The sequence below is a fragment of the Leptosomus discolor genome, chromosome Z, assembly GCF_034619465.1.
Source record: "Leptosomus discolor isolate bLepDis1 chromosome Z, bLepDis1.hap2, whole genome shotgun sequence".
Taxonomy (NCBI): Eukaryota; Metazoa; Chordata; class Aves; order Leptosomiformes; family Leptosomidae; genus Leptosomus; species Leptosomus discolor.
Window position 1 is genome coordinate 27,260,225 of NC_141419.1, and position 26,246 is coordinate 27,286,470.

Consider the following 26,246-nt stretch of genomic DNA (forward strand, 5'->3'; position numbering starts at 1 on the left):
GCAACCAAAAGGGCTTGAGTATCAAGACAAAGGACAGGGAGGGCTCACTCACCAGTTATGGTCATGGGCAAAACACAGACTCAACTTGGGGATAACAACACACATTTAATACAAGACAACCACCACCATCAAGGAAAATGAGAGATACAACCAGGTCTTAAACACAACACACCTTCCCCCCTACCCCTCCGGTCTCCCCAGTCTCAGCTCTGCTCCCTCTTCCCCCCCAGCAGCGCAAGGGGCAGGGAATGGGGGTCACAGTCCGTCCGGCACGAGGTGTCCCCGCTGCTCCTTCCCCCTCAGGGAGAGGGGCCCTCGCAGCCCTCCCCTGCCCCACCGCGGGGTCCCTCTCCCGGCAGACAGCCCTCCGCCCACTGCCCCAACGCAAGTCCTTCCCGCAGGGCCGCAGCTCCCCAGAACCCCCCGGGGCGGGTCCCTCCCGGGGCTGCCGCCCTCCCACCGACGGGCGGCTCCAGCGCGGGCTGCCTCGGAGCCACGGCTGGTCCGGGCCCGGCCCCTGCTCCTCCGGCCCGGGGCCCTCCGTGGGCTGCAGGGCGACCTCTGGGCCACCGCTGGGCTCCAGGGGCTGCAGGGGCTCAGCCGCCACCCCACCGCGGGCTGCAGGGGAACCTCTGCTCCGGCACAGCTCCCCCTCTCCTTCCTCGCTGACCGGGGTGTCCGCAGGGCTGTCTCTCTCCCATCCCCCTTTGCTCACCAACACAAACAGAACAAAGAGACCCGATCAATGGCTTCTTTCACTCTTAGTTATTCACAAAGGCGCCATTGATCTGGCCTTGGCCAGAGGCTGGTCTGAAATTGGAGCTGGGGGAGCTTCTCAAAGCCTCTTACAGGAGCCACCTCCTTAGCCCTATCCCCCACTACCAAAATCCCATCAGACACCAAACGACCACAGGAGCCAATGACAGAAGATGCTCTGCTGGAGCTGATATATAGAAAGGGAGAACTGCTCAGCAAGATGAAGGTCGGGGCAGCATTGCTAGTAGTGACCCCAAGGTGCTGTAATTGAGGATTATGAGAGAAGGGAACAAAAAAATAAGCAGGATCACAACGTTGGACTTGAGGAGAGCAGAAGTTCTCAGGCAGCTGCTTGGAAGAATCCTGTGGGGATACTGTCCTGGAGGGGAGTCCAGGAGAGGCTGACTTTTCAGGTGTTACCACCTCCAACCTCAAGAATCAACCATTCCAACATAAAGGAAGTCAAGCAAAGACAGCAGGAAGCCATCAGGATGATCAAAGAGGTCATAATAGAAACATCGAACGGTTTGGATTGGAAGGGACCTTAAAGGTCATCTAGTTCCAACCCCCCTGCCGTGGCCAGCAACACCTTCCACTAGACCAGGTTGCTCAGAACCCTGTCCCACCTGTCCTTGAACACTGCCAGGTAGGGGGCAGCCACAGCTTCTCCTCGCAACCTGCTCCAGTGCCTCACCACCCTCGCAGTGAAGAGCTTCTTCCTTACATGTAATCTACCTCAAGAAAAGGACCTTGGTGTCTTGGTGGACACTAGCTCGTTGTGAGCAAGGAATGCACCCTCATGGCAAAGGAGGCCAGCAGTCGCCTGAGTTGCATTAGGAAAGGCATAGCCAGTAGGTTGAGGCAGGTGATCGTTCCCCTCTACTCAGACCTGGTGAGACACCCCTGAAGTGCTGGATCCAGTTCTGGGCTCCTCAGTGCAAGAAAGATATGGACATCCTGGATCAAATCAAGTGAAGGGTCGTGAGGATGACTATGGGACTAGAGCATGAAGGAGCAGGTGAGAGAGCTGAGCCTGTTCAGCCTTGGGAAGGTTCAGGGGGATGTTGGAAGTAGTGGTGCTGGCCACCAAGCAGTGGATAGGACAAGAGGCAATGGGCACAAACTGAAATACAGAAAATTCTGTTTAAACTTAAAAGGAAACTTTTTCACTGTAAGAGTGATTAATCTAGATTAAACTAAAATGGGTTACCCAGAGAGTTTGTGAAGTGTTCATCCTTGGAAATACTCAAAACCCATCTGGACGTAACCGCAAGGAATGTTTTCTAGTTGACTTGCTTGAGCAGGGGGATTGGACTAGAGATACAAACTCTAGCTGGGGTGGTGTGAAGGATAGTCTGAATTTTCTTGCCTTAAACAACCTCTTTTGCAGGTTTTATGTATGTATCTTGAACAAACATGTTTTACAGTGCAAGTTTTATGTATTAGCCCTAAAACCAGCCTGCTTTGCTGTACAGCCTGCTCGAGGGAGGGAATAAGCCCTGTGAAGGTGGAGCAGTGCTCCCTCCTTGGAAAGAAGAGGGTGAAGCGGTGCTCCCTACTCAGAGATAGGAGGGTGTAGGGGTGTTCTCCTTCAGAAACTTTAATTGGGGCGATCGATAGACAGAGGCTTCAGTTGGACTGGCTACACAACCTCCCCTATCCAAATGGATAAACCCTGCAGAAGAGGGGTGTTTCTGGACTTGGGGAGGCGCACTCCCTAACCTACAGGTGTACAATGGACTTAAGGAGGTCCACTGCTTTATCTACGGTGGACAGAACCCCCTTGGAACGCCCAAAATGTTACATACTGCACCTGTGCCCTAATTAGCATGGAAAGCAAGAAGAAGAGGGGATAACATGAACAGGACTCAGGAATATTAATGGAAAGCGACAGTAAAAATAACAATAATCAAGACACAGGTGTGCACCCACCGCCGAAGAACCAAAGATCAAACTGGACCTGCGAGATGTCACTGGACCCCAGGAGTGGTGCTGTCTCTCCTCTCCCACTCCCTCTCCCCACCCCCCACCCCCACCCCCCCCGTCTTTCGTTTTCTTCTCTCTCCATATTATTAGATAGAATTAGGGAAAGACATACCTTGTATATAATCTCTGAAATACTATTTTATCCAATCTGTGAAATATTATTATTATTGAAGTGCATTATTGCTGCCAATCTACTGACCAAACAGGTTTATTGACTTGCTGCTATTGCCGAGCAAAGGGTCTCTGTCTTGCAGAGGAAAATGACTTTTAAAAGGGAGGATACAAAACCCACTGAGTGGGACGGGACAGGTCGTACTTCAGAGCATGTTCCAAGCTCTACAATTCTCCGATGCTGTGGAGACAGATGAAGTGGATGACTTGGCAATAAGAGCGGGTGAAAAACTGTCAGGCTCAAAGGGTTATAATCAGTAGTAGAACATCTAACTTGTTGCTGGTTACAAGTGGTGCCCCTTAGGGGTCTGTACCAGTACCAGTACTGTTCAGTGTGTTTGGAATCCCATAAATGATGATATGGAGTGCATTCTCTGTAGGTTTATGGATAATACCAAATTGTGGGACATGAATGATATGCCAGACAGCAGGGCTGCTATTCAGAGGAATTTGTATAGGGTAGAAAAATGAGCTGAGAGGAACCACATGTAGTTCAAGAAAAGCAAATGCATAATGTTGTATCTGGGATAGAATAGCTCCATGTGACAGTCCAGGCTGGGGACCAGTTGGCTAGAAAGCAGCTTTGTGGAAAAGGGCCTGGGTGTCCTCATGGACAAGAAGTTGAACATGAGACAGAAAAAGTACCCCTGTGGAAAGGAACACCAGCTGCCTTGTGGGCTACATTAGTGTGCCTGTCAGGTTGAGGGCAGTGGTCTTCCCTCTCTATGTGGTTGTGGTGGGACTGCAGCTGGAGGGCTGTGTCCAGTCATGGGCTTCCCAGTACAGGAGAGACATGGACATACTGGAGCAAGTCCAGCAGAGGGCCACCAAGCTGGTTAGGGGCTGGACCATATTATGTACAAAGTAAGAGAACTGTGTTTGTTCACCCTTAATGAAAAAAGGCTAAGGGCAAACCTTGCTACTGTCTGTAGCTACCCAGGATGACCTAGGAAGATGGAGCCACTCTTTCTTCAGAGGTGTCCAGTGGAAGGATGGTGGGCATAAGTTGCATCCTGGAGAATTCTGACTTGCTGTGTGGGGAGAAGGTGGGGAATTCACCATTGGGGTGCTAAAATGCTGAAACGGGTAGTAAAGAGAGGGTGAGGGATCTCAGTCCTTGGAGATACTCCAAAACTCAAGGGCCCTGGACAGCCTTCTCTTATCTACAGCTGCTTTGGGCAGAAGGTTGCACTACATCCAGGGGTCTGTTCCAGCCTACATAAGTCTATGTTTACACAATCATAAGTAGGAGTGATTTTAAAGTTAAGAGCAGTGAAACTGTAGATGTACAATAAAATATTTTAGCTTTAGTTGGGAGTGAAAACCATCTCATTCAGTCAGTTGTTATTTTTGCTGTTTAAGAAATAGCTTTGGGTAAGTCAGTGGAGTTGCATGCCTAAGTTTGGATATACATGAATGACTGTGGTACACTGTAGATTTACCTTCCAAGGAGTGTGTGGAAGAGTGTCATAAACAGTATTGAATATAGGCAGCTGGGTCAAGTGCTTGAGAATATACTGTGTGGAGCAGTACCATACCTCTGTGTGTTGGGACAGTGGAATTTAATATTGCTTTAACTGACAAAATTACAGATATTCTGTTCTTATTATTGAACTGATACTACCAGTAAATAGACCTGTTTCAGAGAGGATGTGAACAAGTGGCCCTTAGTATATTTTCCATGCAAAAGTGGCAAAGATATTTGTATGACAACCAATGTCTCATGACTGGAGGTGGGGAAGAAAGCATCATCTATTTCTATATTTAATTGGTTGCTACATAATATTTTATCATCCTTTCCATATGAATATTAAAGCATCTTGGGTGTCCAGTTCTGGGCCCTTCAGTTCAAGAAGGACAGGGAACTGCTTGAAAGAGTCCAGTGCAGAGCCACAAAGGTGATTAAGGGGGTGGAACATCTCCCTTATGGTGAAAGGCGGAGGGAGCTGGGTCTGTTTATCTTGGAGAAGAGGAGACTGAGGGGTGACCTCATTCATGTTTATAAACACATAAAGGGTGAGTGTCAGGAGGATGGAGTCAGGCTCTTCTCAGTGATGGCCAGTGATAGGACAAGGGGCAACTGGTGCAAGCTGGAGCACAGGAGGTTCCACATTAACGTAAGGGAAAACTTTTTTCACTGTGAGGGTGACAGAGCACTGGAACAGGCTGCCCAGTGAGGTTGTGGAGTCTCCTTCTCTGGCGACATTCAAAACCCGCCTGGACACGTTCCTGTGTGATTTACTCTAGGTGGTCCTGCTCTGACAGAGGAGTTGGAGATTATCTTTCCAACCCATACCATTCTGTGATTCTGTGTGATTCATAGCATTCCATATTATTTCCACTGATACATTGTTTCCATTCATGTTTATGCTAAAGTGAGAAACCCCGTATTTAATATAACTTTTCCCAAATCAGTGTCCTGTTTGCTCCTCTTGAGGGGTTGAAGTATCATAAGTGAGTGACCTTAACAGTCTCAGCATGAGAAAGCTGTAGAATATGATACAGTTTTTTTCTAACTAGCAAGCATGAAAGAATACTTGGAATTATAAGGAAAACAGAGAGAAAAGAAAAATGGGGGGCAGAAATCTTGTACCATTTTAATTTAGAATGAGAGAACAACTGACATCCATTCCTACTGTTTTATTTCATTATGATAACAGAAGTAAAGATTTTTTATTTACATTACATACTGTGTTGTATTGGATAAAAAAAAGATGTGCTGTGTTTCTTAAATAGTAAGTCAGCTTCTATTTTCATAACTTAACCAGCTGCATTTTCAAGACTTCATCATTGACAAGATACTTAAATAGAAGCAGTTATCATGCTTTTCTCTTATGCACTAGATTCTGAGTTACAAAGTGAAAACAGATCACAAAGGCAGATTTTTGTTGGATTTAAGACAACTTAAGGAAAATATTAAAGTAGGTTCTAAGTAAAGGTTGTCAACTCTTAAAAATATGGCTTGCAGATGAAGCTTTTTCCTCTTGAGTCTTGCGTAACGATGTTACTATCTTATTTTTTTGCAAGGATGCAAAATAAGCTATTTTCACTTTTTAAAAAATATGGCTCACAGATGAGACTCCATCTTCTTTCTGAATTCCGCATAAGTATTTTTATTGTTTATTTTAATAAAGAGGCAACCTTTGCAGTATTACAAAAAAAATTAATACAACCCATATGCCTTAATTTATTTGAAAATTGAGCAGTGACAGCAAACCAAAACACTTACTGTTGTTGTTATTCAAAATAATAACAGAAGTGTGAGCATGTTTCTGCACTCATTTTGAAAATACTTATGCATAGATCCAAAGAGACACTTTTTTGTTCTTGTTGACTTCTTTCTTCGTCTCAACGTGTATTTCCCTTTAGTGCACCAACTTGGGCCTCTTCGTTAACCTTCTCCATGATTCATCTGAACCTGAGATAGAAAAGAATGTTTCTGTAAGCACTGCATACCTTTTCTTTACATTTTGGTCATCCCCTGCTGAGGTGTACTAATAGTTGCCAAGTAAGATGGTCCTTGTGAGATCTCTGAGGCAGTTCTAGTTAATTTCTTGCCACATACTAGCTGATCTTCGTACTTATTTTATTCTGGAGAAGCTAAGAGTAATATCTCCGGTAAACAGTGAATCTACTTAGTATGGTGGATCAATATTAAACTGTCTTAATATCCTTAATTAACTGTTCTTTTGGGTACTCTTTCTTCCGAAGAAATTTCCAACTGAAATTAGGTCTTTTGTTTGTCACAGTTATAAAAAATTATTCTTGAATATTGTAGTAAAGGTTATATTCTTACTTCTTCTAATTGGAGGGAAGGAAAAAAGAGATTAGAGACCTGCTGTAAATATAGTTACTTGGAAACTAATTAATTCAGAATGGTGACTGAAGCTGCTGTGACTCCTTATTCCAAGTGATGCTTTTGTGTGTAAAACCTCATTTCCCCCATGGTTGCCTCCTGCTTACAAAAAGAAAAGATACATAAATTCTGTTCTGGGAATATAATACTAATGTAAACATGATTTCAGTGCTGGACAGACTCATTGGCACTTTTATTAAAGAATGGATTTAGTGAACACATGGATGAATAGGATGAGGCGGAATAATTGTACCTTTAGGAGACGAAAGTCATGCCTTGCAAATCAGTGGGAGTTCTTTGAAGGAATAAATACGTACAGTGGATGTTGCTGATTGAGTGTATATTACTTTAAATTAAAAAAAAAAAAAAGTTTTCCTGCTTTCACCAAAGCCTCTGGTGGTTTTTTTGTAGTTTTGTTTTGGTTTTGGTTTAATAAAAAGCTGTTCATAGGTTTGAGTTTTCCACTTTTAGTCACACAGTTAAACAAGATGAAGAGAGGAATAGATGGTTAGCTTTGCTAGTGTTGGAAAGCTAACGGTGGAATTCTGTGGAGATCTGTGCTGGTAATGATCCAGAAAAAGAGAATGAATGACAATGCTTGATGATCCAAAATGTCAGAACAGTGAAGATAACACTAAGACTCTGCAGAATAATATTACAGAACTGACTAACTGGGCAATAAAATGGCTGAAGAAATTCAATAGTGATAAATGGAAAGTAATGCATTTGGTGGTGGTGAGAACTACATTTCCAATGGTTCATTTTCACTGGATCAAAATTGGCCATTACCAGTGAGGAGGTGGATATTGGAGTTACCATAGATACCTGTGTGCAAATGTTATATTGCTTTTTGGTGTCTTCAGACAGAAGACAGTCTGTTCCCATTTAAATCAATTGTTTTACCATATATTGTGTAAGTCTTCTTAGTGTATTAAAAAAAAAGGGGGGGGAGGGAAACAAAACTAGTAAAAATATAAAGAAAAGTATCAAGGATATTCAGAAATATGTCATAGCATCTACAGAAGACGTAACGAAATTGGAATGGGATTCCCCAGGATACAAGGTGACCTACTGATGTTCGAGGTTTACACAATTCATGTATTTATGCTGGATAGTTCTTTTGCACTTTGTGTACCAATATTTTGCTCAGGAGCTTTTACCAGACAATTTGAAAATATGCAGGTACTGAAAAATACCGTGGTTTTCATGTTTTATTGCCAGATCTCTTCTTTCTGCCTTTACCCCTCACCTTGGGCAAATGAGATGGCAGGTTTGTCTTGCTCAAGTTTCAAGATCTCTAGGAAAGGACAAAAAGTAATTTATTTTCTTCCTCATGGTGCTTTAAAAAAAAAAATGGAGGAGGAGTACTTTTCCTGGAGATATTGGATACTGGGAAAGGGAATGGAAGAAGGAAATTCTTTCTTTCTCCATTATGTCTAATCTTTGAACTGTTTTATGCCCTCTTGAAGCAGACAAAGGGGCTGTGTATATGGCTCTGTGTATTCATGCTCTTCTACCTCTTTCTACATCTGTCTGGGTTCTTCTGTCTTCATTATTCATTTCTGTTTCTGTATCTATTTCAAACCATAATCTAGCGAGTGGGGATTATTAGCTGGATTGCACCCATTTGTCAGTCACTGTCTTCATTGGGAACGTTGTAAGAATATAGCACATGCTTTTCCTGGCTGCTTTGGTGGCAGTCTTTCTGGCTTAAGCTCCTGCTAGGAGAAAAGAGGCTAAACTGAGAAAGAGGCGGCTTTCTGCTAGTTGTGCATAGCGTCCCCTTCTGGCAGGTAACACTGTTTTTCTTCAATTTTTACAAAAACAGTTCATCTGGCAACCAGCGATACTGGCAACGGTTGTGAATACCGGGGGTAGTAATTCAAAACCGAAGATAGTTCCAGCCAACACAGGACTGCTTGGAAATATGTTAACCCTGAAATTGCATGTGGTTGTTATTTTAATATTAGAAAAGCAGCATGGAACAAATTGCCAGTACAGAGTGAAATTACAGATTGTACCAGTCCAAGTGAACAGTGACATTCAGAACTGAAAGATGTTTGAAGAAAAAAGAATATTCAAATAATGATAATTTTGGTGTCATCATGCTTGCTATACTGAATAATCCAAGTGAGCTTATTTTTTCCTTTTTTGTGATTTTTCTTTTGAATGCTTGTAATTGTAGTTTACATTACTTTCATAATACCTTCTGCTTCTGAAATTGTCCTAAGATTACAGACTTGCTAACCTTTTCTTGGTATCCTACGGTGAAAACAGTGACTGTTGCTCCCTGAATGTGGCTACTGAATCAGATGGGAACCTCCAAAATTAAAACAATTCATTTAATCTGTTTGACTAAATAAAATGCCAAGTTTGCAGTGTTCATCTCAGTAGACTGATGTAATTGCTGGCATTTGACTAGCATACCTCTTGAAATATTAAATTAGTTTATAAACGTGGCAGAAAAGAGCAGCCTATACTTGCCAAATAAAGTTTGGGTATTTTACAACAGCTTAAATAAACTAGCCATGTTAACTCTTCTTTTAGGGAGTTGGGGTTTTTTTCGTTTTGTTATTAAACTGTATAAGAAGTCTTTGCCTCAGCTGTGTGCTCTGCTTTTAGGCGAGCTTGTACAGCATAGCCGAATAAGGACATTTAGCTAGAGGAAGGTAACCATTTGGACAAAGCTATGTTTATAAGAATATTGTGTGGTTTTGTTTGGTGAGTATTTTGATAACTTTAAATTTCCAGAGAACAATAAAAACAGAAAAACTATAAAATTTTGTAGCGTGGTACTTAGTAGATGAAAACGCACAGGTTGACATTGAATTTCACTTGGATCTAAACTGAGACAGCAATACTGTAGACATTTAGTAATGTTTAAAATTGGTGCCAGCAAAAACCTGACACCAGTGTAGTTTACAGAAAGAACAATTGCTAGTCAAGTTCTACATGAAATATATTCTTGTGTTCACAATGATTAACTGTAATTTTGGAGTGCTGTTTTTTTTTAACTGGTAATAGTTAATTCCCATCAAAATCAAATGCCATATATTCATCTAAAGTGAGATGTTTGTACAGCTTCTGATTTTTTGGGAAGTTCTATTCTGATAATTTCCTCTAGTGACTTCTTTGGTTTTGTTATTTTTAAATCTGAATTAAGTTTTACTATTTTTTCTTCATCTGTTCTGTAGTATTCCTGCCCAAGTTGTTATTAATCCAACAAGGCTGAAAATTAATGATTTCAAGGAAAATTATTTTTATTTTGAGCAGTGATATATTAAAACAACAGCCAGGTTAAAACAAAGGCAAGTTAAATTCTATAAAGCTTTTGAAAATGTAGGGCAATAGATGAAACATGCAAAGTCATTAAAAAATACATGGAATTTTCTTTAGTGTATACTTTAGGAAAATTAGCAACTGTAGAACCCTTTCTTTTATGCTTTCCTTTCTCTTTGTAATAGGGAATCTAGGTATTTGATAAGTGGAAAATACTATAATTACTGTAGGACATAATAATAATCTTAAACCCTGATGACACAGGGGAATGTATTTCAATTATAATTCACTTAATTTGTGTGCAATTTGAGAGAAAATGTCTTCATTTCTACTGGATAAAACGTCTGGTTTCAGTATGTGATGATATAGAATCAAGTCATCCAGTCAGGTTGCCGGGAAAAGCTTTGTTGGCTAGACTGGTGGAATAAAAAAAGATCTGTGGAGTCTGTTTTTGTTGTGGTTTTGCTTTCCTGTAGTTGTCTGTCCTTAATGACACAGGTATTTACAGTAAAACTTGACTTCTATGGAAAGCTAAATCTGTACATTGGCGTACTTTGAACTTTTATCAGACTTACTACATTGGCTGTAAGCTTAGCAAAAGTTTAACTTCTTGAAGTCATTTGTTAAAAGAAGATGTAATTCCTGAAAATGTGCAGACTTCTGAAATAGTATTTATTCAAACAATATTAACAATTATTTGCAAGACTAATAGCATGAAAACAGTTCAATAGCAGCAAGTTCCCACAACATGCAGAGCATTGCTAGTTGGAAAGACATTCCTGCCCCCATTGTAATAGGACATGTAATTTTCACTTAGAAAAAAGAATACATTAATAATATGCTGATTTATTTATATTTATTGTTTATATTAGTTTTGAGTGCACTTATGCCTCAACACGCAGTCTTTATAGTTTTTCAGAATATTACCTTATACTAGATGAAAAGGACTGGGAATCCGTCTTCCCAAACACATTCACCCTACAGTGTTCAGTTATTGTCTTTTACAGTCTCCGTGAGCACCCAGTAGAGCACTGTGCATTTTTATAAGCTTTACATGTTTGTGCCGCTTAGATTTTGTGTCCATCTGTAATTTCAAAAGCACGGCTTTATGCCAGTAAGGTGCCAGTGAATAACCGTGAAGTTAGAAGAAACCATGACAGTAGCTCCCAAATATACTCTCTCCCTTCCTCTGTCTGAAAGGTGGAGGCTGTGGTGTAAATATGCACGAACATTGAAAATCCTGGGTGTCTCCATGCCAGGAAGACCAGCAAGTCAACCTATGCAAGGCAGTGAGATCTTGAACCTTATTTAGTGTAATTAGATTAAGTGTTATCTTGTCTTTCATTTCTTTACCTAAGCATTTTATAAATGTTTCTATGACTGTTTTGAGTATTACAAATAAATGCTTTTAATTGCCTTTTATTTACACCTAGCATGAACTGAGTGTTGCTTGGGAGGCATAGCAAGGCCCTTCTCTGGATTCTGTAAGCTGGGGGAGCTGAAGTGCTGAAGTTTCCCAGCACATCCTCTCCCTGAGGCTCACCCAAGAACCCCAAGAATGAATGCCCATTTCAACTGCATGGGCCAGTGGGTGAGCTGACACTTCTAGGATTGGTGGTGGGTGCAGGTTTTTTCCAAATGACTGTTTAAAAAAAAAAAAAAAAAAAAAAAAAAGTCATGAAAGCTTTTAACCTGGAGGTAACCTAGATACTTACTTGACTCGTGAAGAGCAGTTATATTCTGAACAAGTGACTTAGCAGTCTGTATACCTTCTTACTTTTCTGGGCATCAGTCAAATTCAGACCTGTACCAGCAGTGACCCTAACAGCACTATCCTAGACTCAGTCTTGAATCAGTCTACCTATAATGAGGCTGTTACAGGCTCTCACTGAATTCTCACCTGTGGGTTGAAAACCTCAGTAATTTGAAACTCTTGGTAACTATGGCATAATGCTTTCACATCCGTGGATGTGAAGAATCCTTTAAAGTCTCTGCAGTCTGCTGCAACAGGAGGCAATGGCAGGTCTTTTTAGAATTGAAATGCAGAAAATGTATTCCTGATGAAAAAATTCTGGTTCTTACTTGCCATGTTTTCAGATTGTGCTTTATTTTTAGTAGAAACATACAAGTGTGAAGACTGGAGATTTCTAGAGGCTGCTAGCAACAGAATTTTTAGTATCAAAGTAGTGCTACTATATCAATTTAAATTAATGTATCAGCTTATTTTTTTGTTAATTAGGAATGAAACATTTTAATGATTATCCAGTCTGTTTCTTAACACCAAGTAAAATAAATGGTGTGGTTGCATCATTTGGGCGTTCTCAGGTTGTCATTCGGCCAGAGGAGATAAATTTTTTGGGGATTACTTGTCACAAGCAGGAAATCATTAAAACAAAAGTCTGAGTCTTTAGGTGTCAAAAGCTTTACTGCAGGAGGTGCAGTCACAAACAAGTAGGACTTACAGTGTTCTGAGTTTACCTAACATCAGGTTACAGTTAGGGAAATTTGAGACAAATCAGTAGACCTCTCTGGAAGGATTTTATGTCATTTAAAGGTGATGGATAAAAATGAGAGTGACCTGGATTGCCTGGATTCCATTGAGGAAAAAAGTAAAGCCAAATGGAAGATTAAATTTCCAGGAGTAAGAAAAGCTATAGGCTCTTTGTCTAGAATGAGAGTTCTCTTATTCTGTATATTACCAAGACAGATACTGCATCCCATTTTATTCCTATTTCTAAAATTGTAGTTAAAAAAATTAGAGCAAATGCAGAAGAGACAGAGGTTACATACGGACAATTTTTCATTCTGTGGTAGCTGAAGTTCAGGACATTTAATTACTCAAAAGAGGTCTTGAGAGGTGACTTGCTAACAGTTTGTAAGTACTGGCAGGAGGGCAGCCAGCTACTCGAAAGTCCTTAATTTTGTCAGTTGGCAAAATTGCGTAGTAATTTTATAATAAAGCAGATATCTCAGTGTAGTGCAGATGTGTTTAATAAATTTACTAATAAGCTTAAACCATACTTAACTAGCCAATATCAGATTTTTACTTACCAGTTTAAGTTTTCTGTCTTACTGTTCTGCTTATTGATTTTAGCCAAATTCCCCTCCTGGCAATACTATTCATCTGGGTTTTACATCTGGTAAAATGGGGTCTTGAGGGGGATATGGCTTGGGGAATGGATTTATTTTGGTTTTTTACATAGGCAGAGTGCCATTTAGTTGGTTATGGTGGTCCACTAATGAGACTTACATCTGTAGATATTCTTGTGGGGGGGGGTGTGTGTGTATATATATATATATATATATTTATATATATTTGGGTCACAGTTACTGACAAAGGATTTGGATTTATAAACTGTTGGGGGGGGGGTGCCACCTTTTCTTTAGAATCAATTTGGTATAACCAATTAGAGTACTGCATTGCTTGAAAACAGGCCTTCATAGCTGAAACATACGTGTATTCTTATCATGGATTTAGTTTCTTTTTGAAAAGCATGTAAACTTTCAGGTGAACCATGGCTGATTCATTTTCATTACTTTGAAGATATCCTTCTTGTAAGTGCATGATCCCATTTTGTGTACTTTCACAATGGGAGTATTTAACTAAGAGTCACTTATGCTTTGAATGACTAAAATACTGAACTTTTACAGACTTGGGGGAACAAATTTGTTATGACAGGAAGCCATGCAGTGATTAAATTACAGAAAAAAGAAGCTGAAGACCTGTTTCGAAATGAGGTTTGGGTTTTTTTTCCTATCGCTTTCTCCTCACTGAGGAACCTAGAAAAATGACAGTAAACCGCAAAATGAGACTGAACGCTGTGGAAAAATGTAAGAGACTGTGTGAGAAAGAAGTCTCAAACAGCTGTTCAAGGGCAAAAATTTTCATAATGTTTTAAAAGAAGTAGGTGTTGTAATGGGTAACAAACTACAGTTCAGATTTCACTGGAAGTATTTGATTTTTGATATGAGTGTTTTGTTATCTACTTGGATATGCCCTGATTCTATTACATGTTTTTTATAAAAATTCCTCCATTTTAAGACAAAAATAGTCTGATTAAGATAGTATATATGGAATGATTTCATAAGGAAAGGTTTAACACTTCTACAACTAAGAAAAAGTGCAAAAATAATGAGGAAAATTAATTAATTGCATGATAGAGGTAAAAAGAAAATATTGGTAAAAAGAAAATACTAGACAAAACAAAGTAGTGTGAGGACTCCTAAATTGTTTCCACAGGTCACTACTGGCAAACTTTTTTTTTCCCTGAGTCATCTAAAACTGCCCTAGACAGCAGAGGTGGGAATACATTTTATGTGAATAATCTTGCATTTCTGAGATGTGTCAAAGCCTCATTGGACAGGGGGTTTTTTGTGCTTCTCGCATCTCCTGAAGGCTATTTGGTAAATTACATTTCCATACTAGTTAAGGTAGAAACCATATCTTCCTAAGTATCACTTGGATAAAGTGTTATCTAAGCAACCACAATCAGTATGGGCATGAAATCGTATTTTCAGGTGCCATTTATGTCTGACATACTTCTGTTGAATATAGTCTTGCCTTTCTGTGTAAGACAGTTACGGTTAAGTTCATCATTTAAAAACCCAAACTTTGCTATTCTACATTTCTGTAGGTAATGGGGTGAGCTCGCTGCCTCTGGTACTGAGACTAGCTTCAGAGCTGCATGGCTGCCCCACAGCTACCCCCACTGTGCACCTCCGTATCCCCTCCTGTGCCCCAGCACCTCCTTTTCCCAGCCCAGGCCAGTCTTTGTGCACCCGTAGTTACTTTTTCCCAAAATTCGATATTTCAGTGTGACTTCGTAGATGGTCTTGGCTTCACGTGCTGTTACCAGTATGGTGATCTCAGTACCATCAGCCTTGCAAGATGTCATTCCCCCCACACCCCTGAAAATGCCCTATACTCCACCTTTCCATGGAGCTTGTCTGTTTTTCACATAACTCGCCCTGAATGATCTGTAAAATCCAGCCGCTCTGTTGGCTTCTTGCGTTGTCACATCCGCAGTTTTTTTATGTCATGTCCAGTAGTTTTTCACATCCTGTTTATTCAGCAGAATTTCAGGCCAAGGCCTAGTCATCTCCTGCAGCCATAATGAGGCCCAAGTGGCTGATGGGTCAGTTCGCCTGACATCCCCGCTCTGGAGCGTGGAGCAGCTGCTCCAGCAGCAAATGCCTGAAGGAGGTCTCCACATTGTGAAATGTTGAAAAATCCCAGCTCAGAGAGTCAGGCTGCTCCTGCTGGTGCTAGTCCATTGCCTTTGCCACCTCCTTCCAGTCTCACCTTGGTAGCTTCTGTGGTAGTTGTTGGCTCAGCTCAGGCACCAGGACAAAGAGAGCTACACCACTGTGCTTTATGTCGTGTCCATCAGCCTACAGTCTTCCCTTGCCCATGGCCCTGTCTTTGAAAGGGTTTCATGACAGAAGTTGAGACGGGTGGAGTCTGTAATGAAAAGAAAACAGCCTATTCCGTCTATTGCTCACTACCATCCCTCAGCGTGCCACTATTTACCAGCTAGGGCACTGGTGTTATCAGTGCTGGAGCACATCTGAAGGTCAGGAGCTCTTGCAGTCTCTTTACCACAAGAGAAAACATGGTCAGCATGCAGGGGAGAAGGGTTTGTTGATCTTGACAGATGTTTTTCATCATTCCTCGCGAGGTAGTCAGTACTTCAACACCTAATTTTTAAGGTGTTTTTTTAGGTGTTTGGGGGTTGCTTAAAATGTTTGTCAGACATTATTTTTCAAGGAGAGAAGGAGAGTGTGTGGTGGTTGGTAGGGGGTCTTCGTCTGTGTTTACCTAATCTGGGTTGATTGTGGACTGGATACTTCATAAAGTAGCGTACTTGTCTGGTTCCTTCGTAACTTTTGCATTCCCTCTTCACTTGGAACATAATACGTCATTAATCTTGGAAACTTACTGACACAAGATGTTATGATACCAAGTATTAACTTGATTTCAGAAAGCAACTATGATTTGTGAGGTCATATGGAAGGTGGTAAGAGCATTCTTCATTATGAACCTCCAGTAGTGGACGTTTTCAGTAAGTGAAGGGGTGAACAAAAAGACAGAGAGGAACAGAGCTGATGGACAAGGGATAACAGAGAGAATGCTAAAGTCTTCAGTCACCAAGTAATGGGCCATTAAGAAACTCCTGGTATTGATTTGGGGAAGGCCAGCCTGGACTTTCTAAGTGAGAAGAACAGAAAGCAAGATGAACATGAGGATTTTGGGATATGGGGAGACCTGTGGACTATGTGAAAGTTACTAAACAATGTTTAGGGAGCATAGGTGAGAGCAGGTATCAGAGGGGCTGGTCCGAACCAGTGCCGGTTAGTACACTTATCTGACCAAGCCCTCTGTATGATCACCACTGTCTGTCGTCTTTTTATAAATCTTTTCTTCATTTCTGTGTGATCTTACTCTTTATCCTCTGTGTGTGAGTGCTGTAAGGACTAGGTGCCAGCTACTGGGGGGACCAGCATGAGTGGATATGGGGCCAGCAACTGGAGTCACACCAGGGGTGTAGGTGCCCTGAGCTGCTGATGTCTCTGCTCCAGCCACAGCAGCAGGAGCAGCATGTGTCCCAGCTGGGAGGACAGGGACAGTGTGTGTCCTGGGTGCATCTGTGGGTGAGACTGGGGTGAGTGAAGCAAGTGAGGCTTGTGGCACAGCATCTGGACCAGGACTGCAAATCGCAGGTGCTGTACCTGTTGCGTGCTGCTGATTGGAGCAGGCAGAGTGCATTTTCACATGGTATGACCCCATATGTTTGTCTCTTTGGCATGTGTAATTCACCAAAAAACTTCAAGTTGGACTAGCAGTGAGTGAGAGACGCTGGGTCTAGGCAGGGTTATCAGGTGGGTAGAGGGCCCATGCTGGTGTTTGGGAGGGACCTGTGATCTTGGGGTCCCTGTAAGACAAAAGTGTCTATAAGATGACAACGTGAGTGCACGCATCTGCCTGCTAGTGACTTGCTGCCCACCAGCAAGTAGGAGGCCATGAGATGAGTAAAAGAGCTCTGGACCCAGGCAAAGGATTATTAGATGGACAGAGGGATATACTGTGCTGATATTTGAGGCACCCATGAATGTGCATGTGCTTGCAAATCTAGACAGGGTATGAGGGGGCATGTTTTCAACAGCGAGCTTCAGTCTTGATAAGACAAAAATGAGGAAGAAGTCTTCTCTGCCTCTGCTTAAATTCACGTGAGTCCTGGGAGTGTTACATGTGGGTGCTGTCAAAGGCAGTGCCTTGTCTATGGCAGCTGGCTGCATAGCTGAGCTTTACTAGTGATTGAACCTGCTGATGAGAAAGCGATTGCCCCATCTATGGACCTGGGATGGAGACCTCCAGGTTTCTGAATGCACCGATCTGGGTTCCAGCAGCAGGGCACAAGGAATCTCTACACCTGTCCCAGAGGTGCTGGATGTGGCAGCCACTTGTAACTTCCCTTAAAATAATTGGTGAAACATTTCTAAATAGGTATTCAAAACAAAGGTTCTCTTTATGAGTCAGGGGTTCTTGAGCTACGTGTATCTCAAATTTGAGAAAACAGCTGGGAAAAATACCACTATATACTTTTCTATTTTCTGGTCTGCTGCTGACCATTAGTAGGCACAGAAGAAAGGTCTGTTTATTCCAATAACTTGTCTTATATGGCTGCTCTTACAAAAGGTGCTGCTGGAGACTATATAAATTAAAAATGCTTGTTTTGCCTTAATCTAAGAGAAGTGAAGGAGATGCATTATAAATTTGGTGTTTGAAGCCTTAACAGGACGTTCTTGACCTCATTCGCGATACTAATCATTTCAGTGAAGCTCCATTCATGACTTCACATTCCAAACTGCAATTCTTTCTCCATTATTATGCATGATTCTGCAATGTTAAAGGAACATTTACATTTATATTGTCATATAAAAATTAGGCTTTTGACATTCTGCTGTAGGGATTACTGAAGTTTACCTGCCTGCTTCCCATCTGAACCAGGTTGCTGTATTTAAATCCTAAAGAGACAGGAAATAGGCAGTTTTATTTGGGATTAAAATCATAGAATTTTTTTTTTTTTTATAAAGCAACAGCTTGTTTTAATGAATAGTATTGATTCCAGAGCTTCATTCATAGCCCCCAACCAACTATGTGACAATAAGCATGACACTTAACCACTGTGTCCTACTTTCACCATCTGTGAAACACTGTGGAAACTCATGGGAAACTGAATCATAGGTCTTTTTCATCTCTAGATTCTATTAGGTCATCCAACTGTCCATATGCCAGTAGAAGATTGTTTCCTACATCCACCAGTGTTTTTCCAGTCTGGATTCTGTCTTCCAAGTGATTGGGCTTCCACCAGTACCTTTGGGAGATGATTTATCAGAATTCTAGACTTCATTGTCAGGGAACTTTTCAAACATTCACAAAAACAGATTACTGTTACTGTTGTTATTATTATTGTTGTTGTTATTATTTTAATTTAATTTCATTTTGTTACTCTGTTTGCATTATTATATGCTTGCTTATAGTTTAAGACACTTGAAATTTATGCAATAACTTAAAGATCTAGGTAAGTTGTGAGCTCTATGGCAGGTGTGTAAAGTAGAGAAGGAAGGACAACGTAAGGTTTTGAAATGCAAGGTATGACCCTTTATAAGAAAGTAAGCTACTTGGTTCTTCCCTCTAAGGAAGTGCACAGAGTGCTCCAGATTTAGGACAGAAACAGGATAGAATATGGAAACTTAACAATGGAGCAGGATATTAAATGAAAGTATTGGAATATTTATCAAGGATGATTAAGTAGGGAAAAAGAGAGAAAGGAACAAATATAATTTAGTTGTTGAACACCAAAGTCTTTCCCTATTGTATAGTTGGTTTTTTTTCCTAGACATTTGTAAATTATGATGTCTACCATAATTTGATTTGCATTTCAGTCTTTGCTAAGACATTATTTATTCTGAGCCAATATTTACAGTAGTTGCTTTTAAAGGTTTTCAGTTAGTGTCTTTCTTGTGCACATCTGGGCATAATGTTAGCTACAGGTGCATCCCAGCCACCCAGATATGCCTCATTTTCTCAAACTATAATGCTTTGCATGGGCACTTCCAATTCAAATTTTCTTCTTTATTGACCACAAGTGTTGCAAAATTACTATATTTTGTATTTAAGTCATCCTCTTTCCTGGAGTTTTAGAAATTCAGCAAACAGATAATTTTCTTCATGTGCAGAAGCCACCAGCATTGTCATACCGGCTGGATCTAGGTGAAAGCTACCAGAATAGCTAGGTTTCTTTGTACAAAGTTTTGCGTTTTTCAGAACTACGAGTGTGTGGAATTTTTTTGGACTTTGCTTAACAGTAGTTAAACTGCTTTGAAAATGGCCATCTGGCAAACAACTGGTATGTAACATGATCTGTTGGTACGCAGTGCCCTAGGAAGAAAAAGCCAATATATAGTGCATTCAATTGATAAGGTTAATAGGGCATTTTGTAATACAACATATATAAAGTACGTGTTTTAAAGTAACGAGAAATCTGTCATGGGGGCATGTTTCATAAAATATTCAACTTTTAACAAAATCCACTTGTCCAGGATTTTTAGTCTTCTATTTCAGCTGCCAATGGAAATGCTGAAATCCAGGAATGAAAACTGCATGTGTAGTCAGTCTCTTCAGAAAAGAGAATTATTTATTTTTCTTCTCGACTTCATTTTCGTTGTCTTAAACTTGTGTATTCACGTATGTTGATAAGTTCTCATATAACTTCAGAATCTAAGTGGGCCATTTCAGACCTTCCAAAGTTTATTTGTAGCATGACAATACAGGCAAACTTTTCTGTAAATAAAATCACCCTTCTGCATACTTTGCGGTTGAAAATCTCTCTTGCTCTCAGTAGTAGTAGGTACAGTCAGATTAGGTGTAAGTAATGTTTTGGATGTCAGTAAATGCAGTATTTACATACACACACACACACACAAAATCTCAATATAACAAACTGATTTTCTTCCTTTAAGACATCGGTGGGAGATACCATGAAGTTAGAATGTTTATCAGGAAGGTGGACCTTAGAAAGATTTCATAAAGTCTGATCATAAGAAGAATAAATATATCTTTCATCCACAGGAAATAAAGCCAGATGAAGTTACCAGACTTGCTCTTAGGACAGAAGTTAGTTTTGAAAGTGTCTGCAGAAAGGTAAGGCTTGTTCTATATTTTTCCCTCTGCTTCTGAGAGTGACAGAAGCTCCTTAGGAAAAGGTGCATATGTGAGTGGGAGTACGTGCGTGCAAATACATGTTATATTGCGTCTTCACTGTAGATCTTATTTATTTTTCTAAGGAAATTTATCAACTAGGACATATCTACAAAAAATTGTATAGCTGTTCAGTGCAAGTGGCTTATCTCAGCTGGTGGGCTAATCCCTAGTAACTGTAATAAAATACCAGGAAGCATAGTAGTGGTTTTTGAGTCTTTATAAATAGAATTGTTTTGTTTATATAGTACATACACGTGGTTCAGTTAGTGTAAATAATCTAAGCTTTCCACAACAGTTGGAAAAAGGCTCTAAATACTTGTAAATGCAGAGAGAAGTTTCTACATGTGGACAAAACATGGCAAGCTTTGGCCTGAAATAAGGGTGGAATTTTAACACCCCTGTGGCTCATTAATTTCAGTGCAATGTATCTCCTGAAGCCAACTGATGGCATGTTATTAAATATTAACTAACTAGTGATGTCTGTAAGAAGTGAAATGAAGACAGACAAGTGAGAAGATGCTTGTTGAAATAAGCAGTTGAGGTTGAGAGCAGACAAGGACACTCTAAAAGACTGAAGAAGAGCAGAAGTAAGTACTAAGGGATGTGCTGCAGAAGTGACACCAGAAAGCAATTCTGAATCAAAAAATAGTAGTACATGAAATTGTATATTTTCCTCCACATTATCCTAAATTCCTGTGGGTGGTCCACTGAGAAAGTCTGAAATCTGAAATGTTTATAGTCCACAGGCTAAGTTTTAATGTATTGGATCATTTCCTACTATAATGGTATCATTGGTTTGTAATGTAACTATGCTCTTGCAAAGCACAGTCATGTGTGATGTAGGTGAGCAATTAGCATAGTGTGCAGCAGGATTTCCATGCTTCATGTGAGCAAAATCAAGTTAATAGGAAAATATCATAGAAATACGGTATTTCTGGAGCAGTGTTTGAATGGAAGCATCTTGTTGGTTTTCCTTCTTGTGATGGTAGAAGAAAGTAAGGGCAAGATCACACATATACTGACATGGAGCTAAAAAGCCGCTTTCTTCTTTTAAATTTATTTGACCAAGATTTTCCAGTATGAAAGTGAACTAGTTACTGGTTACTGTAATGTTAGAAATGGTTCAGAACTGGATATTCTGGATATGTGAGGACACATGGAGAGAGATTTCATGCTTGAAGAGGGTTGCTAAATTCAAACAGAAAGACATTTTGTCACTTCCTGTAGGAAATTCTGCCAAGAATTCAAATACATCAGGCTTATGCTGGTTGCATAAAGTATATGAGCCTCAAAATGAAATAATTTATGCTACTGTTGTAAAGGACTTTACAGTTGGAATTTTATTTTCTAAGAGGACAATTTTATTGCCAAGAGTACAGAAGAACTATTGTTAATCTTACTAGTTTATTTTGTCACATTATTTTTGATGTATTCATAGGCATGGCTCACTATGTGCTTTCAATATTTACTTAAAATAGGCCTTCATTTAGCTGTAATCATTAAAAACAGGTAATACAGGTATCTTCATTGAATTGTTTTGATTTTTAGAACTGTTGTTATTTCTGTTACTTTCTGCTGCTGGTCCTGTTTTTCGGTGGTATGAAAGTCTGTTAATCTCATACCTTGTAGTGAGTGGGTCTTATGTTTCAAATCTAGTTTATGAATGGGTACTGACACTTTGTTAAACCCCTAGAGGGTTTTTAACCTCACTGGAGTAGAAGATCATATAAAGTTAATTATTACAGTACTGTTGACAAGTGGTGGCTAAGCCTTCATAACTTTATTAGTTGCTATTCGTTAGCTGTAGCATATCCTCAGCTAAAGAAGGCATGCTTCTGTACTTTAACAAAAGTGAATTTTCCAATATATTATTTCTTCTTTTCCCACAGTTAGTTGTTAAACATACAATTAAAAAAATTCATTGATTTTCTATCCCTAGACATATTTTGTAGGTCACATGAAATGCAGAACACACTGTTTACCTTTTCATTAACTTGAGTTTCAAAATATTTGAAGGAAAACATCCTGTGGCTGTTTTCATTTTCAGAATAGGTTTGTTTTCATTGATAAAAGGCAATCTGCTTTTAATTCACTGTGGAATGCTGAATATTAGTTTTGCATAGTGGACATGTAGTCGAGCTATTTCTTTAATTCTTTTTGCCCATTGAGATTTTATGTTTCATTACTATGTTTCCCCATATATTTTTCAGAATAAGATAAGCATATTTTTCTATTTAAACAGAGTTTGCATAGATTTCAGTCAAGTACAATAAAATTGTGCTAAGTGTTTAGCAAGTGGCACTGTAACTTGAGTTCTTATGATTTAGCTGTCAATATGCTGATGGTTGCTAGTAAGCAAATCGGATTTATGATAGTTGCAGTGAGCTGAGTCACCAACCACATGGTACAAGACTTCTTCCTTTCTAATTTATGAGAATGTTACAGGGCTTACCATATTACTGTAAGACAAGAAGCAGTAGGTGACAATTCCTGTTTGTGCACCTCTGCTGAAATATTTTTAATCCGTTTTAATATTGCTGCAGCTGGCACCATTGCTACCAACAGGCGATAAATTCTATTGTAAAAATTGTAATGAATGTTGCCATGCAACTTTAACTGGACTTTATATACTGTTGATGCTGTTGAAAAATAGAGCCTGTATTTTCTAGGCCTTGACTAAGTTTTTTGCACTTTTTGTACACAGTTGTGTACTGTCTGCAACAAATGTATTTGCCAGCCATTAATAAAACTAAAAAAAAAAACCCATGTGGCAGATCTGTTATTTAATGCTTTTTTTTAAACTGTCATTTCCAGCTGTGATTGCGTTTTGAAGTGTTCCTTACAGCATACCTACCTGAACTGCTTGGGGATGCTTTGTTCATTAGTGTTGTGCTCCAGCAAACATTTTGTTTGTTAGTGTTGTGCGCCAGCACCAAAGTTATAAATCGGAAGCTAGTCCTAAAAATGCTGTTCATTACAAGCAGGAAACTGACTTGGGAACTGGCAAAGGTCTTAACTGTTATCTTTAACTTACTGCTAACACAGATTTAAGGTAGCTTCGATACGTTAAGATAGGCAGGATAGATAGGTTAATATGTATTAATATTTTTTTCTGGTATTAGAGAAATTATATGTATCATCTGTGCTGTTTCTCCAGAAAAGGAGACATTGGTCTGCTTGTGAACACCTTTTTCATAACTGCCACTGGTTTTGTTGCCTTTGCATTAGTGCTAACAGATATTGACTTACTGTAGCATCTCATTTAATTTTTCTTCCAGTAAGTCTTTGGTATATAGATTGAGAAGATGAATGTCAGTTTTAAACCCTCTGTTTTAAACACTGAGAATGACAGAACTCTGCTTCAGCATAATGGAACTGTCTGCTACAAGCAATGATCTGGAGTGCCATCTTGCCTTAAGTCAAAATACTACTTATTTTTTCTAAATAATAAAGTCTATGCGCTTCAAAGTCCAGCAACTTTCTGATTTTTAGGGTGGGAGGAATTGAAACTGAAAATGCAAAGAACTGTTGTATTTTTCGTTGAGTGACAAATAGAGTACCAGTATACATTACTGTCAGAGCTTGAATTGAGCATATGCTTCTGACTTGCAGAAATAACAAATATTCGCAGATAATAAGTACGTCCTCTATTTTTTGCTTCCAGATACAATGTTCACATAACCTTAGCAGCGTAGTTTTCCTCTTTTTTGCATTGAGCACTAATCTGTGGTCGTTGAGAAGAGCACCACCTTTTCCTACTAAATCCTGTATTTTCACCTGTTACTCCAGTCCTGTTGTGTTTGAATCTTGCAGATGCTTGTCTGCCAAGAGGGTTCTGCACCACAAATACTGAGTATATTGTGGTCTTCAGAGCTTGCTGAGGCCATGCCACATCCCTCTGAGTCTCAAGATTACTGAAAAGCTTGCCATAGTTTCTAAGTGTGTTCAGAAATTTCTTCTAGACCAGAAATGTAAGCCATTACTAGCTCTTAGAAGCTTTTGTTGTTTTGTTGATTGGTTGGTTGGTTTTTTTGCTAATGTAAGGCCGTAAGGCCTGGTGAGCTTATTTTGGATTCCTTCATGTTCAGGAACCAACTTTGTCTGGTTTGGAATTTGAAAGTAATTTGAAGGCTTTAGGAACAGGATCTCAGGCAGCTCATGCATGGTCGTAGAGACACATGCCAGGATTTGACTGAGCAGCATGTTGCACAGTATGTTTTTGATCATAAAAAGGCTGAACTGCCTGATGAGGACAGCCCTACTTAACATGATTTTGGACAGATGACATTACTGCTGTCTAGCTTCTAGGTATTTTTAACAAATGCTCAGAGACTGTTATGCTGCAGTTGAAGTTCTGTGGGTTATTTCAGGGGTAAATGAATTTAACTTCTGTGCTCTTTACCTGTATGACTTAAATGAATTTGGGATTGGGCAACCAGCTAAAATAATAACAGTAGTAAGGAAAAGTTTTCTGCAGTTTATCCCGTGAAAGTTCTGCTGCTTCACATGTGAGAAGAACCTGTTTCACCTCTCAAACTCCTCCATGAATTCACTGGATCAGTGGTGCAGCCCTAAGGAGGTCTTTGAGCAAGAAGGACATGAGAAAGAGACAGAAAGGTATTTCTGCCCAGGACGGTCAGGAACAAAAGAGATGAAGTTACAGGATTGGTTATGTATTACCTTTATTTCTTTCAAAAGAGCGTTTAAATCACATTATCAAAATAGCATTTCTCAGATTCGTATCACCTTCCTTTTAAACTATGCAGGTGGTAGCCTGAGATTAGTCTCTTCATCAGTCCACAACCTCTCATCAGTAACCCAAAAAAAAAGAGCAAGCATAGATTAGTCAGAGTGCTTGTGCTGTTTTATGTTCTTCGTTATAGATTTACATTGAAAACGCATTTCACCCCAACAACCTGTGAAAGCCAATTTATGAAAGGCTACTAACTTTGAGGAATTAACAGTCAGTAATTATTTGCAGCACCACATTCCCCAGAGTATATCACTGGATGGTAGTCTTTAGTTAAAGACACTAACACATACAAGACATGGTTACACAATCAGTAAATCCACAACATTTTTTCTGATGAATACACTAATCATGGAGATTCTAAACTTGATGCTGCTAGTACTTTTGAACTGTGTGGCAGGGAAAGAAAGGAAGATGTAATTTCTGTAGAAGTTTCGATTAAACACATTGCATTTGAGGAGGAACAGTCATACCTGTATTTTCTAACTTTGAAAAATATAAAGGTTTGTATTTTAGCTGACAATCCTAAACGTACACTTGTGATCTTTGCCTTAATTTATTTTAAAAATTTACTTCCTAGTATAAAATACATAAACTAAAACCTCTGTATTCTCTGTGGATGTAATCTGAGGAAATGCATTAAATCATAAAAGGGACCTGTTGCAAAGTCCCTTGCAGTTTAATTGAAGACTTTCCATTTTAAAGGCTTTGGATCAAGCACAGAGTAGTTGCTGTCTTTTGTCTGGGATTTGGGGGATTCTTCCACAACCTCCTCCCTTCCCATTCCCCTCCCTCACCCTGAAGAATTCTGCTCACTACAAAAACATTCTGATCAGGATAGATGTTGTTATTGATATAAAACTTCTGGTTTTGTTGTTAGTGCCTTTAATAGCAACATAACTAGATAATTACTTAGGTGGATTTTTAACATTCTTTTATTATGAAAATATTTTGTTTGCAGTCCATAAACCATAGGGAGAGGACTACTGTATGAATCAGTCTTTTGTGTAATACTGATGTGATGGTACATCAGCCTTGTATGATACGCTTATCATTAATTCTTTGCACTTTGATTTTGGCTTGATTTTGGCAATGTGGGGGCGAATGGCTCGTGTTTTTGAGGGACCCATGTAAAACTTCATTCTTTTTTTTTATCTAAATTCTAATTGTTACACTCTTAAGTT

The 26,246-nt window shown here is 39.7% G+C and overlaps 1 protein-coding gene across 1 annotated transcript in view; it reads left to right on the forward strand.

Annotated features, from left to right (window-relative positions):
- Window positions 1-26,246, forward strand: part of SRFBP1 (serum response factor binding protein 1) — an 80,774-nt gene that overhangs the window by 36,773 nt on the left and 17,755 nt on the right. Inside the window, exon 4 of the mRNA XM_086479855.1 lies at window positions 20,181-20,252. Within this exon, the coding sequence (XP_086335981.1) occupies window positions 20,181-20,252 (72 nt within the window). The remainder of the gene's footprint in view (window positions 1-20,180; window positions 20,253-26,246) is intronic.